Source organism: Haemorhous mexicanus, chromosome 1 (genome assembly GCF_027477595.1).
Source record: "Haemorhous mexicanus isolate bHaeMex1 chromosome 1, bHaeMex1.pri, whole genome shotgun sequence".
Lineage (NCBI taxonomy): Eukaryota > Metazoa > Chordata > Aves > Passeriformes > Fringillidae > Haemorhous > Haemorhous mexicanus.
Window position 1 is genome coordinate 16,874,509 of NC_082341.1, and position 16,746 is coordinate 16,891,254.

Here is a 16,746-nt window from a genome sequence, read left to right on the forward strand (position 1 = left end):
AACTACAGTAATAAGCATTAAACTGACCCATCTTGCCAGAAAAGAGTCTGATTCTGCCTGCCTTCAGGACATGTACTGGAAAAAATGCTCTCAGCCTAGGTTTTGGGAACAAGCAGAGAGCTGACACAATACAGTCTAGAGAAGAGGCATTTGGGACTGTGGTGAGGGCTGAATGGAAGATTGTCCAGTTGTTTATTATTTTAATTTTGTGTTATGCTTGACTGGCTATTTTATAATTACTATTGTTACATATGATGAGTTAGCTGATAAATGTATATATTTGCATCCTATTTGGCAAGCTGTCAAGGACACATAGTGCATGTGGTTTTATCTAGTGCAGTGATTTGTATTTTGATGGTATAAACTGGTACAAATCAGCCAACTGAGGCGTGGGAATACTTAAAGGACACACTTGCAGGTGACACAGGTAAGCAGGTTAGAATCAAGCAGTGTTTTCCTTTGCAGGACTTGGACACAGTGCTACAGGTTTATGCACCTCTTGCCAAATTGCTTCCACTCCTTCAAAGCAAGCGACTTCAAAATTCACATGGACATCAGGCAGTACCTCTGTGCTTTCTTCTTTGCTATTTCAATGGGACTGTGCAAGTGCCTGATGCAAAATCTGTAGGGAACTGTCTTCCACAGGCAACATCTGGCCACTTGGCTTGGTTTTTTGAGTATTTGGCAGCTTTTAATCAGCTCAGTCAGTCATCTGATTACAACACCAAAGCTAATGGTTCTGAACATTCACTCGGGTCTATGAATTTCCCTTGATATGATACTTTTTAATTTTATTTGTGCCAATGCAAAATCAGATGGAAATTCTTTAAGAGACCTCTAAGTAACAAGAGTGGTATGTATTTTCTCAAGCACAAGGGTTACTCACTGACAACAGCCAGATGGGAATTATCTGTCTAAAACATTTAATCTACTCTGCGGTCACTTATTTACCTGATTACATACCAATTGCACACAGAAAATTTATTAATTATGTAAAATAAAAAAATCTGCCATTTTTCATTTGTTATCAGTTATTTTGGGCTTCTGTCATCAGTATGTGTTTGAAGAAATTGCTGACCAAGACAAACAGTGAAGTAAAAAATTCTACAGGAATCCACAGATGTTTTCCAAAAGCATCTCATGTTTGCCCAAATAACTGAACACCAAGAACTTATGTGATTTTTTGGCTATGGGTCAAAGATAGAAAAATAAGTTTTTCCTTTACAGATTTCAAATGGATGACAGGAGAGATTCAAGACTGGCAGAATTTGGTCTTGAGCCATTACTAAATACAGACTGATGCAATCACTGACCAGCCACAGCCCTGGGAAGGGTGCCCAGACCCTCTAAGGGAGCACTCACTCACTGCACACCTGCTTTTCTCATGTAGCTGTGACCCCCTGTCTGAGCCTCTGCACAGGGCACACCAGGCTGGAACTCCTGATGTTGGCCCGACCTATCTGCTCCACACACTGGGGCTTGTGCTCCCTTCAGGGTGCCTTCCAGCACCTTGAAATCTGCCATGGGGAGACTGGAGGGCATGGTAAGGACAGTCCTGCAAGTCATCCTCCTGTGACAGGAGCATTTCTGCTGGCTGACTGTTACCAGAAGGATGTGAGTACTCAGGGCACAGTGTGCTGCAGTAAATGTTCCCTCTCCCATCAAACATGAGTAACAGCTCCAGTTCTCTTCTACTCAGACCTGTGATGACTCCATTACCTACCACAAAATAGAAAGGTCCTTAAAAGGTCTGCTCCAAAGGTTCCCACACTTGAGATCTGGACAAACTGAAATGAGATGCTGTGTCCAGCAAGGAGAGGAACAGCATTCAAAATACCAAATTTCCTTAATTCACTGCCAAATATATTGAGATGGTACTTATCAAAGCACTTAATAAAATCCAGTGGAGCTCTGGATCTAAAGCTATTATGTGGAAAATGCTCCAAAGTAGATTTAACCTGAACTTCTCATTCCAGCACAATTTGGACAGCAATTTGAGAGGCAAACCCTTTGTTTCATACTCTGCCCTCAAAGGCAATGTGGTAGATTTTTGCTTGCTGGATATTTGTCCTTTTAATGCATGATATATAAGTCTGGAGTGTTGTAGGCAATCTTAACTAAAGAAATCATAGAATTATTGGCTGCTTTCCATTTTTTCTATGAAACATGTATGAGAAAAGAACTGCATCATCAAGGTATCCTCCTAATCTCCAGGATCACGATGAGGAAGTTGTTCGTAATTTTAATTGGCAAGGAACAGCAATGTGATTTAGTGATAAAGAAGGAAGGAAGGGTGTAATGCTTTACTCTCAAACATTATGAGCTTCAGTAAATACAGAATGAAAGTGACTCCATCCAGCCCAGTATACTGCCTCTAGAAAGTGGACTAAACAGGTGACTGGGAAGAATACAAAACAGGGCAAGTACCTCTGAAATTTCTCTAAATACCCTCTGAGCTTCCACTCATTTGTGGCTCACCGAAATCCTGAATGTTTTTTTGTCTTTCCCTCAATGTAGATAAATCTCAACATCCTAAAGAAAGGATTTCTACTGCTTAACTAAATGTTTCTGAGTAACCAGCGGTTTTTAAGTTCAAGCTCAGTCCTTCCAGCCTGGATGAGCATCACTTATGTTCATCTGCATTATTTGCAATGTTTATGAGCTCATGACTACAACTATGTCTATATCCAGGGACAGATTTACTGAAGACATCAGTAACACAGTCTGGAGAGGACTATTCTCTCCAGAAGTGACAGAGCAGGACATCTGTCCTAACTGCAGGCGCATTCACATTTCGCACTTGAAGTTTTATACTTCAGTGTACCAGATCAACAAGATTCACTTCCTAGAGAAATGAAATTTCTAATTCATGTTGGATGCTGAATCAGAGAATGCTGCAGAATCTACTCTGGACCTGTGAATGCATGGTGGGAGAAGAGAGAAACAAGCATGGAATATCTGCTGTTTATACTTCAAAACCAATTGTCACAAAGGCACTCTGCAATGCTGCTTCAACTGGAAGGACAGTTTATATGATTTCTCCCAACTGTATCTCAGAGCTAACACTGATCCTTGATTTTTACAGGCATTGCTATGGTAATCACAAGTATGTCAAAATGCATTTAATAACTGTCTGTTATTGATACTAACAAGCCATACCTTTCGACGCCATTCAACTTCCATTTGTGTTTCCTCGACATCAGGAGCCCACCACCCCACGCTCCCTGGAAGGCAAAGCACATCGTCTTAATGAGAGCTCTGCTTTCCTCCCTGATGACATCTGCGCCTTCCCATCACTTTGGGACCCTTTCTGTCTCACTGATGTGGCACACTCCAAAATGATCAGGCAGATGAGGCCTGAGGCATGAGCTGGGCTAACAATTTTCTTCCAGTAGCTTGGCAGCAGCAATTAATAGCCCCCAAGCCAGGCTCCCACCCTCGTATCTGCAAACCCGTCACTCACCCCCTCCTCTGACACCAGCACGTGGGGCTGCCCCATGCTGTAATTAATGACTTGAAGATCTGCTCCTGGGTCAGCTGCCTTTTCTCTTGTAGTCACTAAGTTATAATAACAAACCAGGCTGGGATCTCAGCTGCTCTGGGGGATTTTCATCATATTTTGGACCCACTACTGCTTGCCCTCTACTCATTTGCTTTCCTCACAGAGAGCTGGGACAAGCAGGCATTTCATGTAACTGAGAAGTATTTAAGGTAAATAGAAATTCTTCCTTTGAATGGACTGATTTTGGCTGACAAAGTAATTCAAAATAAAGACTCCCAAACCTATGGGAAGTCAATTACCGAGCCTTTTTGGAGAAAGGATTTGCAAAAATTACATAGAAGATATTCTAGGGCTGAAAGATGATCCTTCAGAAAGATTTCTTGGCAAAAGCCTGGATAAAGCTAAGAAGCCAATCTGATAAATTTCCCTAGCACTTGCATTAACCTGATCAGCAATTTGCAGTACTTTATTCCAGACAAATGTATCCTTTTCCTTATGTATTTATTTTGCAGCTGCTGCAGAAGCTGAGCCAGTGCTCGGTATGCTTCTTATATATTTCTTTACTAATGGCATTTAAACATAAAGCCAAAAAGCCAAAAGCACTCAAACTAGGTCAACTTAAGTGTCCCAGTTGCTACAAGTACAAGTACAGTCACAGCTCCTAAAATATCCCCCTGACCTGAGCCTTTCAGAGGAGTGGGAAGTCAGTGCTTGAATGTTAGACTTAATTACAGGAACTAAATACAATGGGTTTTGTACAAGATGGCACTTTCCAAAATGAATAAATTAATGTTAATACACCTTGTAATCCAGCCCTCCACGTATGATGGTACTTACATCCACATGCATCCAGATTTTGTATTTCTTGCAGATGTCTGCAATAGCTATGAGAGGATCGAATGCCCCATACACTGTTGTCCCAGCTGTGGCACTCACCAGAAAAGGAACAAATCCCTGCAAGAAAGCAGAGGGACGTTGTGCATGGTCAGAGTGCTGCAGCCCCCTCATCCCATGGCAGCCCCAGCTCCCCTTGTGCTGCCCCCACAGTGACCCCACAAGTGTCTGCCAGAGGCCATCCCTGCTCGGTTACACTGATTTTTCTCGTTTAGATGCCAGCGATATTACAGTTTCTACCTTAAGGTGGCAGCAAACTTCCAAACCAGTACCCTCCATTTATTAGGATGCATGAGACAGGTACGGCCTCAACAGAGCAATTCTGCTTCACCACCTGCCTGAAACAAAACAGTCTGCACTGCAGGATGTCACATCAACAAACCTCAACCAGGCAGCACAGTGAGAGGTGGGATGCACCCTGGGCTGCAGTGCAATTATCCCAGTGAGTGTCTGGCCACGTAGTGCCCCAGTTTTGTCAGTGGAACATCGTGTCTGAGGGAGCCTCCTGGGGCAGGGGAGGTGTGGGGCTCCAGCCCCATCCCTAAGCCAGAGCAGGGAGACATCTCTTCAAAGGTAAAGGCAGCAGCCTCCACAGAGGCCAGGGACTATCTCTTGAACTCCCTCTGCTAAATGCTGTGCCTCACCCGCCATCACTTCTGTACTATATGAACTGGGGTCTGCTAAAATTTATAGAAGTGTTTCATTTGAATTTCATTTTTAGTTATGTTGATTTTATAAGGAGTACTTAGAGGTCAAGAGCAGCTACTTTTTTTTTTTTTTTTTTTTTTCAGAACTGGGGTTCAAACCATCAAAAAAGTCCAAACTTCCTCCTGCAACAGTCAGTAGGTTTGAGTGGCACTCTATTACCATTTTGCCTTATTTCTTTATCTACTCTATTGCTTTTCTTGGGAAAAATTGTGTTTTTAATGAAGATTTGTGTTATTAATCAGGTTTGGCTGCTGTGTGTCTAGTGAATATAAATGCTGAAAGCACAGAGCTGAGTTCATTGCATACTTTAATCTGATGTTTTAATTCTAGCTTCTCTCAGTGAACAAATACAAAAGTGTGTGCATTTTTAGAGATATGTGAATTTTAGTTTACCTTCCATTGCTATGAAAAGTATTTTCAATGCATAAGAATAAAACAAATTCCCCAAAAGGATGACTCAGGTTTTGACAATATTCAGCTGAGAAGCTGCATCATAGGCTGATAATATAAAAGAGGAGGATATTATGCAAAACATAATATAAAAAAGAAAGCCAAATAGCTCATGGATATTATAAAGTAGTTCTAAACCTATTTTCTCAGCAACTCTTGCCTCATTAATTGGCAGGCTACATTTCTAAGAAATAAATCAAAATTTAATGGGCAAGCCTGTGTTATTTTACCAAGGAAAGCAAACAACTGGCATTACCATTCTTTAGGCTTTTTTCTTCTTTGGAAGCAGAAAAGCTGGTAAACTTACTTTTTGTTTGGCTTCCACAATTCTTCTTTCAAGGTCTGATGGGATCATTTTCCCTCTAGAGCAAGAGAGAGTTATATCAGTAACTTGATCTTGAAATCAACTTTTGCTGTTACTTCTTCACTTAATAGGAAACCCAAAGAAGGAGCAAAGTGACTTTTTTTGACCAAGAGTTATGCTGCACTGAAGAGCACAGAAAGATTGTCCATTAGTCAGAGTTTTTACCCTATTTATTTAGTCAATATATTTGCATCAATATAGTGATGGTAACTGAGAGAAAGTATCTTGTGGCCACCCCATTAAAGACTGATGCTCCTCCTTGGAGCCTCTTGGTCCTGTCTGAAGTTACAGTCCTGGGAATTAGCCTCAGTCTTCCAAGGAGAGGCTCAGCCCAAGAAGTTCACTGGGTGCCAAATCCCATGGTCTTCCCTCAGCAGGCACAGAAAATGCCAGAGGAGCTGCACAGCCTTGAGCAGTGCAACCCAGTGGTGCTGCCAGCAGCTGTCTCTGCATTCCCTTCCCAGGGATGAAGGCGTTCCAGGGTGACTTTCCCACGGCTCAGTGAATTACATGTTTGCCGTTCCTGAAAGCAGGGTGTGAGAAGCTGCCAGCCTAGACTCGCTAAATGCACTGTCAGGCTCTTTGCACTGGCTGTATTTGCAACACCTCCACCATGATCCATCCACTTCAGATTCAGTCGGGGAAGGCTTGGAGGCTAATTTAGGAAATCCTGTAAATTAACTAGGTGCAAGATAGAACAGTGTTGATACTGAATATTAAGGCTATGGTTTTCTTTGCTTTAGACATAAGCAAGTCTTTAAAAGAAGAGGCAGTATGAATACCAGCAATACAAACTTGACAGATTTCAGATGTTACAGAAATAAAGTCTTCACCAGCTTTGAGTGTTGTACATTTAGATTTTTAAAGACTTTTTAAAGACTTTTTCAGATTTTTTCTTTCACTAGGCCCTCATTCCTGCTGCTATAAAAAAAAGAACCCTAATTAAAGCTCAAAATGAAGTGGAAACTAATAAACACATTAGTTTTAGTTTCCTTTTGCATATAAACCCTTGAACTGTTTTCATGGCATTTGGATGCGTGTCCTTTTTAAAAAATTGTTAATTTATTGTAATAAGATACTATTGGTTTTCTAAGTTTCCCTCCTCACGTAGCTTACAGTAAGATAGTATTTATTTTAGTAGAAATGGGTTTGTACTGATGATTTTTTTTGTGAAATCTGCATATTCAAAACAGTAAAATATGGAAAGAATAACTAAAAATAAAAAGCTCTAATAATCTAAAAATTAACCCTAATTTTTCTTGCAGAAGTGCAAGGAAGGCCTAAAGAGTATTCAGCTCCTTCTGAGCTCCCCCCAGACAGATGTACATGATCAGAGATAAGCAGTGGTAGTCTAACGCTCAAAAAATGTTCCTGGGATCATCAAAGGAATAAAGAAAATAAAACCATGTCAAAAGAGGGTAATGAGTTCCTCTTCAAAACATAATTTAGATGTTGATCTTCAATAGTTTCTGATCTAGTGAGCTTGTTCACAGAAGCATACACAGAACTGGGCAGATGCTTTCACTGCTCAATTTTTTTTTTACCAAAGCAAGTGATTATCCAGCCCTGTGTCACATTGAGTAGATGCAGGAATTCATGGCCAGGAGAGTGCAATACCCAAGCAGTGCCAAGGTTTACCAGCTAAACAAGGCCAACTTGGCAGGTGTGGGTCAGAATGGAAAGAGGCACTGGGAAGTATGCTTGGTCATACTGAAAACATCAGAAAGATATCAACATGCTCCCTGTCCACAGGCCAATCTTCACAGAGGCTCTTCTCAACCACACCAGCCCACATCCTCTGCAAACAATCTGCTCTGTCCCTGTGCTGTCTGTGAGACACACAGGAATCCTGCTGTTTACTTCAGCATGGGCAGGCCAGCCTTTGTGGTCTTCACAGAAAACCATCACACTGAATTTGCACAAGGAGAAAAAGAAGACATGGCTTCATTGATCCACGTCCATCTCTAGTGAACAGAAACAACTGGGGATTTATTTGGATATGTGTTGGTTGTTCTGACGTCATTCAATCCTCTTCAAGGTGTGCTCAGTCTTTTGTTACTGAAGAGATAATAGGACCACAAGTCAATATGCAGGCACTGTGATAAGCACTGTAAATTGATTACTTGATGCGGTTTTTAATGTGGGAACAGAGCATTTTGACAGCAGCAAAGCCTTCCATTTCTGTTAGAGACTTAATTAATTCAATACGTTGTAACAGTGAGGGTCTCAAACAGCATTTTCTGTTGGAAAGACTCTCAATAGAATCAGTAAGAATTCTTCTATTAATTTTTTGTCCCATAGAAAGTGTTTTCCCTAAACACATTTTAATCTGAACATGTTGATTTTGTAAATATACTTATTTCTCAAAATGGGGTTTCACAAGAGAATTGAAACCTTTTGGTTGGGTGAGTTAAGCAGTAAGTTACCCACCACCCTTTCTCAGAGCCTGTGTGAGCTGCACATTAGCTGCCTCCTGTGCTGTAGGTTTCCAGGGACCACCATCCTTCTCAGCCTGTGCTTCCCACAATGCTGCCAAGATCCTTCTTGCACATCCTGTCCCAAACATGTCCCTATCAAGGGCACTGAGGGGAATGCAATCCAACTGAGAAAGATGGTGAGGCATGAAGTAGTAGAATTATACTAGCAAATGCTCCTAAATATTTTATTCCTACAAAAGGCCCACTGCAGCTCATTTTAATGGATCAAAACATGAGAGTCTGATGTGACCAAAACAAGCTTCCTCCTGGTTTCTTAGCACAAAATGTAAAGAATGATATTAGTTTGATATCTTGTTTCACATCAGAATGAAACAAAAAAAAAATTATCAGAAACCTCTGAGGAAAGGAACTTTTAAGATATTTTTTGAACTCCAAAAATGGACCCATAAAGAAGCTACTAACAGAGGCAGTTCCTGAAGTGGGATAAATTAGTGTAAAGCTGATGAAGATGACAGTGCTATGACAAATTATACCAACTGCTGACCACATCCTACATACTCTCTCTGAGATGAGCACCTGATGATCCTCTGTTATGCACCACAATAAAAGGTGTATTTGACATCTTTACTTACCTTTCATCACATCTAATCAAAATCACACTATCTGTACCAATACCCAAGGCCGCAGCTCCTTTCTTCACAGAAAAGTGACTCTGAAAAAATACATTTATTATTATTTATTTGTTTTATTATTTATTATTTAATTTAATATAAAACACCACCCTATTCCAAATCCTTCAGCAACAAGTTCCACAAGGCAGTAATTACATTCAGAGCCCTTTTGGAAACTGATCACTGTAATTTGAGGCTTCAAAGCAGGTCACTACCATCAACTGGAGGAACAGCAACCTCTCTAATCTGGGTTTACTCCTGGAATTTTACAGACACAATTGTGGTTCCTGCCGGACCTTGATGCAAACCTGCAGCTTCTATTGCTTGTACACATTCAGCTAGGAGCTTGATTTACTGAAACAAAATAGTCCTCGCTAGAGAATTCATTTAGTTTGTGATACCCAGTCATGTGCTACAATGTATCTTCTGCCCAGAGAAAAAGAGAGGAATGAATATAGGAAGCCTAATTGTGATGTCATGCCAGTGAAAGCCAGTAATAACTCCTACTAATAAACAGAGCCACTGAAATTTAAAATCAGAATAGGGCTATTATTATTATTATAGCAAGACTATTAGTTAATCTGTATGTACAAAATAAAATGTGGAAGTTACGTACTGGAGTGCATGTTGGCCTAATTTTCTCTTGCTCGTAGGACTTAACTCCTGAGCCAGTGTTGGTGAATAATCCTAAATTCAATCCCAGTGATTATGATAATGCAACGGTTTTATATCAAATTATAGCCCCAAGAATCCGATTTTGTATTAACTCAAACCCAGCTGTTAACAATACTGTCTACAGTAATTTTAACTACAGTTTATTAAACATTGAAAAAATAGAAATTCTTTCGATATTGCAGTATCATTAGCCAAGGATGTAACACTATAAAAAAGATTCAGAAGACAAAAACCTAACCAGGCTTTTTAAGTGTCCAGAGTGTTAAAGAAGAAAGTAAGACCTAGTTTGCAGATCACAAAGGAAAGAAGTAATCACTCTGGCTTTGTCAAGGGAGAATTTGCAAGCAGCAGAGGAAGAGGCTGTAGGGGAAGAGGCTGGCACAATAGTTAAACGTGTGGACTTCACCTAAAGGCCACGAGGGCACAGATTCACTGCATGCTAAGGGAATCTATACATAATGGACACTTTGAAAATTACAGTAATTCTAAACAAACTTAATGAAAGAGGAAGAAGAGTAGCACTGAAACATGTACATCCAACTTCAGAAGTACAAAACCTCTGTGTTTTAAAAATTTCTCAGGGAGTAGTTTTCATAGAGGTTTGACTGCTATGGTTAAAAATTTCCAGTACAAACTCCTTTTTTTACATGCCTGTTTTCTCACCATTTTGGCTGAAATTCTTAATGTTTTCATGATGTCTGCTGACTTTTTCAATATCCAGAGATTTTTAAGAAGTTCAGATTGCTCTTAAGTCATGTTTCACTGATGATATATGGACAATTTGAAAAAAGTTCCTCAGGTAAATATTTTTAACACTAGATTTATTTTTTAAATGCACTGGGTTGGTACAGCTTTTCCCTGTGGGACAGGGCTGCAGTGTATGAACAATGTGTATTGAGCAGCCCCTGAACACGTTGCCTAGATGTAAAATCAGTGTTTGAAGCACTAGTACAGCAAACCACCCTCTGAAAAGTAAACATACACACAGTGGACTGACTCTCACATTAACTGATGATAAATGAAATGCATACTCATCATTCAGATGAGCCACAGGGGATTTGTGTTTGTCCCTTGCAGGCAGCCTAACCAAGCTGACATCATCAAGCAGGCTTCCCCTGCACTCAGGAGGAGAAAGGCAACCCCAGGCAAAGATTGATCCAGAGTAAGGGTGGCTGGTTTGGAGTGGGTGCTGAATGACATCAGGTGAAGAAGCTTCTACCCCTTCTCTCGGTACAAAGTCCTGTGATATCTGCTGTGAGAATGGGAAGTGTACAGCATCTGCAGCCACCAGCACTCCAGACACTGCAGATGTTTGACACCCAGACTCAACCCAGCCTATTAAAGCCACTGGTCACTGGTATGTCCATCTTGGAATCTGCTCAGCTGTTTATCTAAGCTGGGGGTCACAAGGTGCTAGGAAGTAGTTATACAGTGAAATTCACAGCTCAGCCATCACACTGACGTTTTTCATGGCATGTTATTTCCTTCACAAAACTGAATTTTTGAACAAATGCATTTCTACGAGTTTCATCAGCTTCACTAAATTCAGTGGACTTTTTCCCAGCACAAATGCACTGTAGATGAAGGCTTGGATTGTGACCAATCCAAAACCCCCTAAACATCAAAGATACAAAAGTCTGTTCCCTTTGTGAGAGCGGGGAGGAGGAGAGACCATGAAATGGCTATTGGCAGGAAGAGGCTTATAAAAAATTCCCAGTTTAGGAAAGTGTCTTGGAACTTGGCAAAAATTGAAAACAGAGCGAAAATATTGACAGTAAAATGACAGGTATGCTATGAAGATTGAATTAATATACTTAAAAATTTTAATCTGCTTTTTATTCGTGTATTACACAAACTGATGTGCCCATACTGGAGGCTGTAAATATATAAATGCAGGTAGAGATTTAGGAGTGAAGAGGCACAGATATATTTCACTGGGGTTTCAGTCAATGACATTACATTCATTAATTTTGCTCCTTACTCCACACTGGTTAAAAAAGATTTACTGTTGCAATTTGTTTTTCTACTAAAAAACCAGAACTATTCAAAGTGCCTTAAAAAAGGAAAGACAGATTTAAATGGTCTACTATGAGGAAGGAAATTAAGCCCATGTGCTCAAAGGCATCTATTGGAATATGGCCAAGCACAGCTGCCTTGCTAAGAAGTCTCATGGCACTGCTAAAAGAGCACTGGGGAAAAAAAATGAGTGTAGTGCTGATAGCTCAGTTGCCTGAAGGCTTTTTACAGACTGAAAGGAATTCAGTGGTCAGGAACCAAAACTGGTTTACAGATAAATTGGGAAGAAATACAGAAGTCTGCACAGAAGGGCAAATGCAATTACAATTTCTAAACAAACTCTGAATATGAAATGGCTCAATCTGCGTACAGGCACAGATACATGACTGCTGTTATGTTTTCATGTTTTAGGGCAAGACCATAGGAATTACTCCAAGTACTTGAGAGGCTCTGAAAGACCAAGGATGAAAGCAAAATAGAAAAAAATATAGCTGTACAACCAAAGAAAACTTTCACAATAGTAAGTATTAAACTTTCGTTTAATATTACTGTGAGGTTGCTGAAAGTTTGGTTGCCTGTGTAATATAATGTAAACACAGAAAATATAAAGGTCAAAGAGATGAAAAGGTTTGCAGAAATAAACCTGATCAGACAGAACTATTCACAGACGATTTAACTGGGCTAACAAGGAAGGACATTAAATGTGACCCCTTTGCAAATACCAGGGCTACACTTTTCAGACACAAGCAGAAGGGAGCCTGAGCACCACCTTCCACAACTCAGCTGTGTAAGAGTCAAATGGATCTGAAGCCTCATGGTGGGAGAACCAGGGAACAAAGGGAGAACAGGTGCAGGCTGCCTGATGCCAGTCCTGAAGGAAAAGCCAGGCTTGGGTGTGCTGGAAGGTCTGGAGTTTAACCACTGTCCTGGGCTTGCAGACAGAGGAGGACACACAGGTGGGAATGGGCTGTAACTTCGGCTTCCTGGCTCCCTCCCGCTCTTCACAAACTGCAAAGGGTGCTTGGAAGACTGCAAATGCATCCCCAGTAGAGAGGAACCTAATTCCTATATGGAAAGAAATGTGATGAAATCCAGTGGTGAAGGAGAAGGGATAGATATTAGTGACTAAGAGTGTACTGACAGTCAGGGAAAAAAAAAAGGTGATTCTGAGCCAGGGGAATTTTCCCTTTATGTAAAATTTCAAATGCTGTTAGGTATAGGTTTGTTCCCCAGATAGCCATTTTTACATGGTTAGCTTTGTAAGGTAGAGAGAATGTGAATGTATTACACGTGCAATAATGAATAGGCCCTCTGAAAAATGGAAGAATAATTTAAAATGCTATGATGCTGAAAAGTACAGCATTGTTATCCAAAGTGATTCAATATACAGATGCTTCTATTTTTATAGCTTGCTAAATTACTTACTCATCATCTGGCATGGTTGAAGCTGTCACAAACAACCATCCTAATGCCATGAGCCCCACAGGGCATGGCTGTGTTTTCAGATTGCTGCTTCTCCTCGCTTACATAAATCCAGAGTGGCATGAGCTTTGTGGAGGTGGCTTATCAGTAACCAGTTCCCAAAAGCTGAGCAAGCTAAGACAGACATCCTGCAGCTGAAACTCCCCTGAGGTCTGTCACTGGCAGTCTAGTGCCCAGGAGATCTGGACCCCCAGCCTCACCTTCTCACCTATCCACCAGCAAAGAAGGAGAACACACTTTTCTATTCACCTCTCTTGGGCTTTAAACATTGTGCAATCCCTGGATGTGCAGGCTGGGCTATTTCTCTCTCAATAATCTCAAAATGTGTTGCTAGTTTAGGCTTGCTGTTTGGGCTCCCACAAAGGTGGGGGAAAAAAGGTACCTCCAGAAGGCACTGATCTCTTAAGGCTTTGGCACCTGCTTTGAGATTTAAGATGAGTTGTCTTCTGCAGATCTTGCTCTTTTTTATTGGCCATGAAAAGTGTATAGACTAACTCAAATTAAATCTTTACACTTCAGGTGATTAACATTAAGCAACATGAATCCTATCTTTATCATCTGATTTCAAGCTACAGCTTATCCCTCAATTACCTACAAAAAGAGTATCCTGTGTCCTATCCAAATTTTAAATACACTGCAATGAGAGATATATTTGCTATGGTTTCATTTACCTACTGCTATTCAATTTTTAAAGTTACTTGTTAGTATCAGGCGAGAAATGAGGATATTAATGTTTCTAAACATACTAGCATGCACATCTTTGGCATTTTTCAAACACACAACTTCATGATGATTTTCTAATCAGAATTTTTTTTTTCTAATGCAGATAGTTTTGCAGCATTGTATGTGGTAAGAAATGTTGCACTGAGTTCAGGAGGATATTGTGGCAGTGTAAAAGCCACAAGGGATTTTGGTCAATATCAGACAAAGAATGAGACCCAAATGATGATTTTCTCCTTTAGGACTGACTGCACTAGATCTAAAAAATGCTTTTACTTTGATTTGAATGGTGGTACCTGAATTAAGTTGTTCCTCAAATAAGATCAAATTTTCAGTTTCCCTCTGGCTTCAAATACCATAAAAAATAATTTTCTAGTTATTATGCAGTAATTAATGCAAAGAAAAATATATGTGAATCCATCAGTTTAATTTTAAGCTTCCTTGGGTGGAAACAAATCTAATTCCTACTTACTCTGTATGACCAGAGTGTAATTTACAGCTTTGTGGTCTATGCTACAAAATAGAAAACAGGACTTTCAGGCTCCTCAAATCTTCCTCTGGAAGCAGCACCTCACACAACACCCCTTGGACTGCTTCTGGCAGGTGGCAATTCTGCAAAGTGTCTCCTAAGTTGCAGGGACAGAGGGCAACAATACGTATCATGGAAGTTGTACACTAGAGATCAGATTTTCATTCATTCCACACAGAAACCAAACCAAAATCTTCCATAGCCTGTGTGAAATGGTCTATCAAGCTACAGACACAGAAGTCACTTTTCAATTTCCTTCTGCATCAGCATCAAGAAGCTTCACAGCTGGCTTCTGGAACTGTTCAGATAAAAACTTCACAAAGCCACTCTTCTCCCACAGATACTGGAATCGTTTGACACATTCCCTGCAACTAATGGGGTTTTTCCACAAAGGGAAAGCAGCATGCATGTAGCTGCAGAGGTGATTTATTGCTAACTGCCTCCTCTGAACTAGAACTGCAGGGTAGATGCTGGGAGGGTGCTCCCCAGCACCCCAGACAAGCCACCTCTCCCAGTGCTCACCCAGAGGTTGAGGTTCCTCCAAGTGTCTACAATGCTGGTACCTGGAGAGCCAACAGACCCCCCTTCAGTCAGCACACACCAAGCTGCACTCCCAGTGAAGTGTTCAGCAGCAGCTATTTCAGCACAGGAGCAGTGCAGATGGAGAGATGCCAGAGGCAAGGAGAGCCTCCTCTGTGTCCTCTAGCTGGGTGAAGAGGTCCCTTACTGTCAGATAAGACTGAATCACCTGCCAGTTCTTAGCTCTGCACTTTGTTTTCTAAACCTGTGATAAGGAAGAGTGTTGCTATCCCCTCACTGAGCACCTGACAAGGTGTTCCTTCTTAGGGGGCTTCTAGATGAGTGGGAAAGTAAGAAAGCTGTTGTGAACTACATGAGAACAGTCTTGCTGGGTTGGAGAACAGAGAAGATGAAAAAATTTCTGTCTTTCCAATTATGAACAGCCTTTCTTTCATTCTCTGAACTGTGGATTAAGCCCAAACAGTCCCTAATTAATCAAGTCACAGAAATTCTGCAAGCCTCTTTAAGCCATTTTCCTACTAGCAATGAAAAGGGCCAAAGGCTGTTTTGTGACTTGAACCCACCTAGTTCTCTCCAGCTAAACCTCCCCTTTGCACACCTTTCCTCCTCAGGGCAGCATGACTATGTCCTTTTGCCTCCTAGATGTAATCCCTGCTCCATACAATTTCCAGCTATTATTGGATACTCTTTAAGTGCTGATTGGGCAAGTCAAAATCACAACAGGGAATCGGTTAAAATTAAACAGGTTTTGCCTTGGCCAAATGGAACAACTAAAATACTCAGAGAAGGCAGCTATCCCTTCCAGCAGCTTTCTCCATGCTGAAGAAGGGATGGACTCCTCTGAAGAGTTACAGCAGCCTAAAGCAGGTATGCTGGAACACAGGAGGAGGCTTTCACTTTAGATTTTTCATTGTGTTTGAAATGATAGACTGAAATGGGTTTTTACAACTGGCATCCATCACTTTTTCCCCTGAGTCAAGGTCTCGCATCATGTGCAGTCCTGAACAGCTGCCCTGAAGGACATCACTGCTCCTGCAAAAGTGCAAATGAAAGAAGACTGATGATGCCCTGATGAATGAAATCCTGAGTGCAAGTGCATCTCATGAAATTAAACATGAGGAAGACCTACCCAAGTAGTTGCAGAGTACTTCACCATCCCTGGTGAAACAGAAACAAACAGCAGCAGAGTGTGCTACGTTGTGGGTTGGGGAAAATTTGCTGGCTGGGAATGCGCACAGTTGGAACAATCATATAACCTATTTTAGGCACCAAATGTAGGTTGTGTATGTGAGGAGGCTCTTTATGGTCAGTGCACAGAAGTAGGTGAAGCCCTCCCAAAGGTGATTTAGAACATTTAAATTCAGGAATATTTAGGTTCCTAATTTGGATGCTCTGAGTTTCTCTCCAGAGGTGCTTCTCTTCACTGGTTGTGCAGAGAGTGAGGCTCCTAATTTTGGAACATCATGCACTCCTAAATTAGGGAGGTAATTACTTAAAAGCTGTGAATTGCTCCTCCCTTCCCTTCTCCCCCACTGGCAGCTGAACCTATAATGGCATCAGACTGAGCCATATTCTGATTACAGTAGTAGTGGTAGCAACTTCATTCATTTATAGTACGGGAAGCTCTAGACTGGTAGTAATGAAAACAGAGTCTCATCTGGGATGCTGAAATTCTTCGCTGAGAATTGCTGATATTAAAATCTTTGCGTCTGACTGAAAATTTCAAAACCACAATCTATGAGTTTCTAAACACATAC

The 16,746-nt window shown here is 40.9% G+C and overlaps 1 protein-coding gene across 1 annotated transcript in view; it reads right to left on the reverse strand.

Moving 5' to 3' along the window:
* GAD2 (glutamate decarboxylase 2) overlaps positions 1-16,746 on the reverse strand; it is a 39,900-nt gene that overhangs the window by 8,523 nt on the left and 14,631 nt on the right. Inside the window, exons 8-11 of the mRNA XM_059841492.1 lie at positions 8,989-9,068; positions 5,862-5,916; positions 4,340-4,456; positions 3,160-3,224 (exon numbers count right to left, since the gene is read on the reverse strand). Coding sequence (XP_059697475.1) covers positions 3,160-3,224; positions 4,340-4,456; positions 5,862-5,916; positions 8,989-9,068 — 317 coding nt within the window. The remainder of the gene's footprint in view (positions 1-3,159; positions 3,225-4,339; positions 4,457-5,861; positions 5,917-8,988; positions 9,069-16,746) is intronic.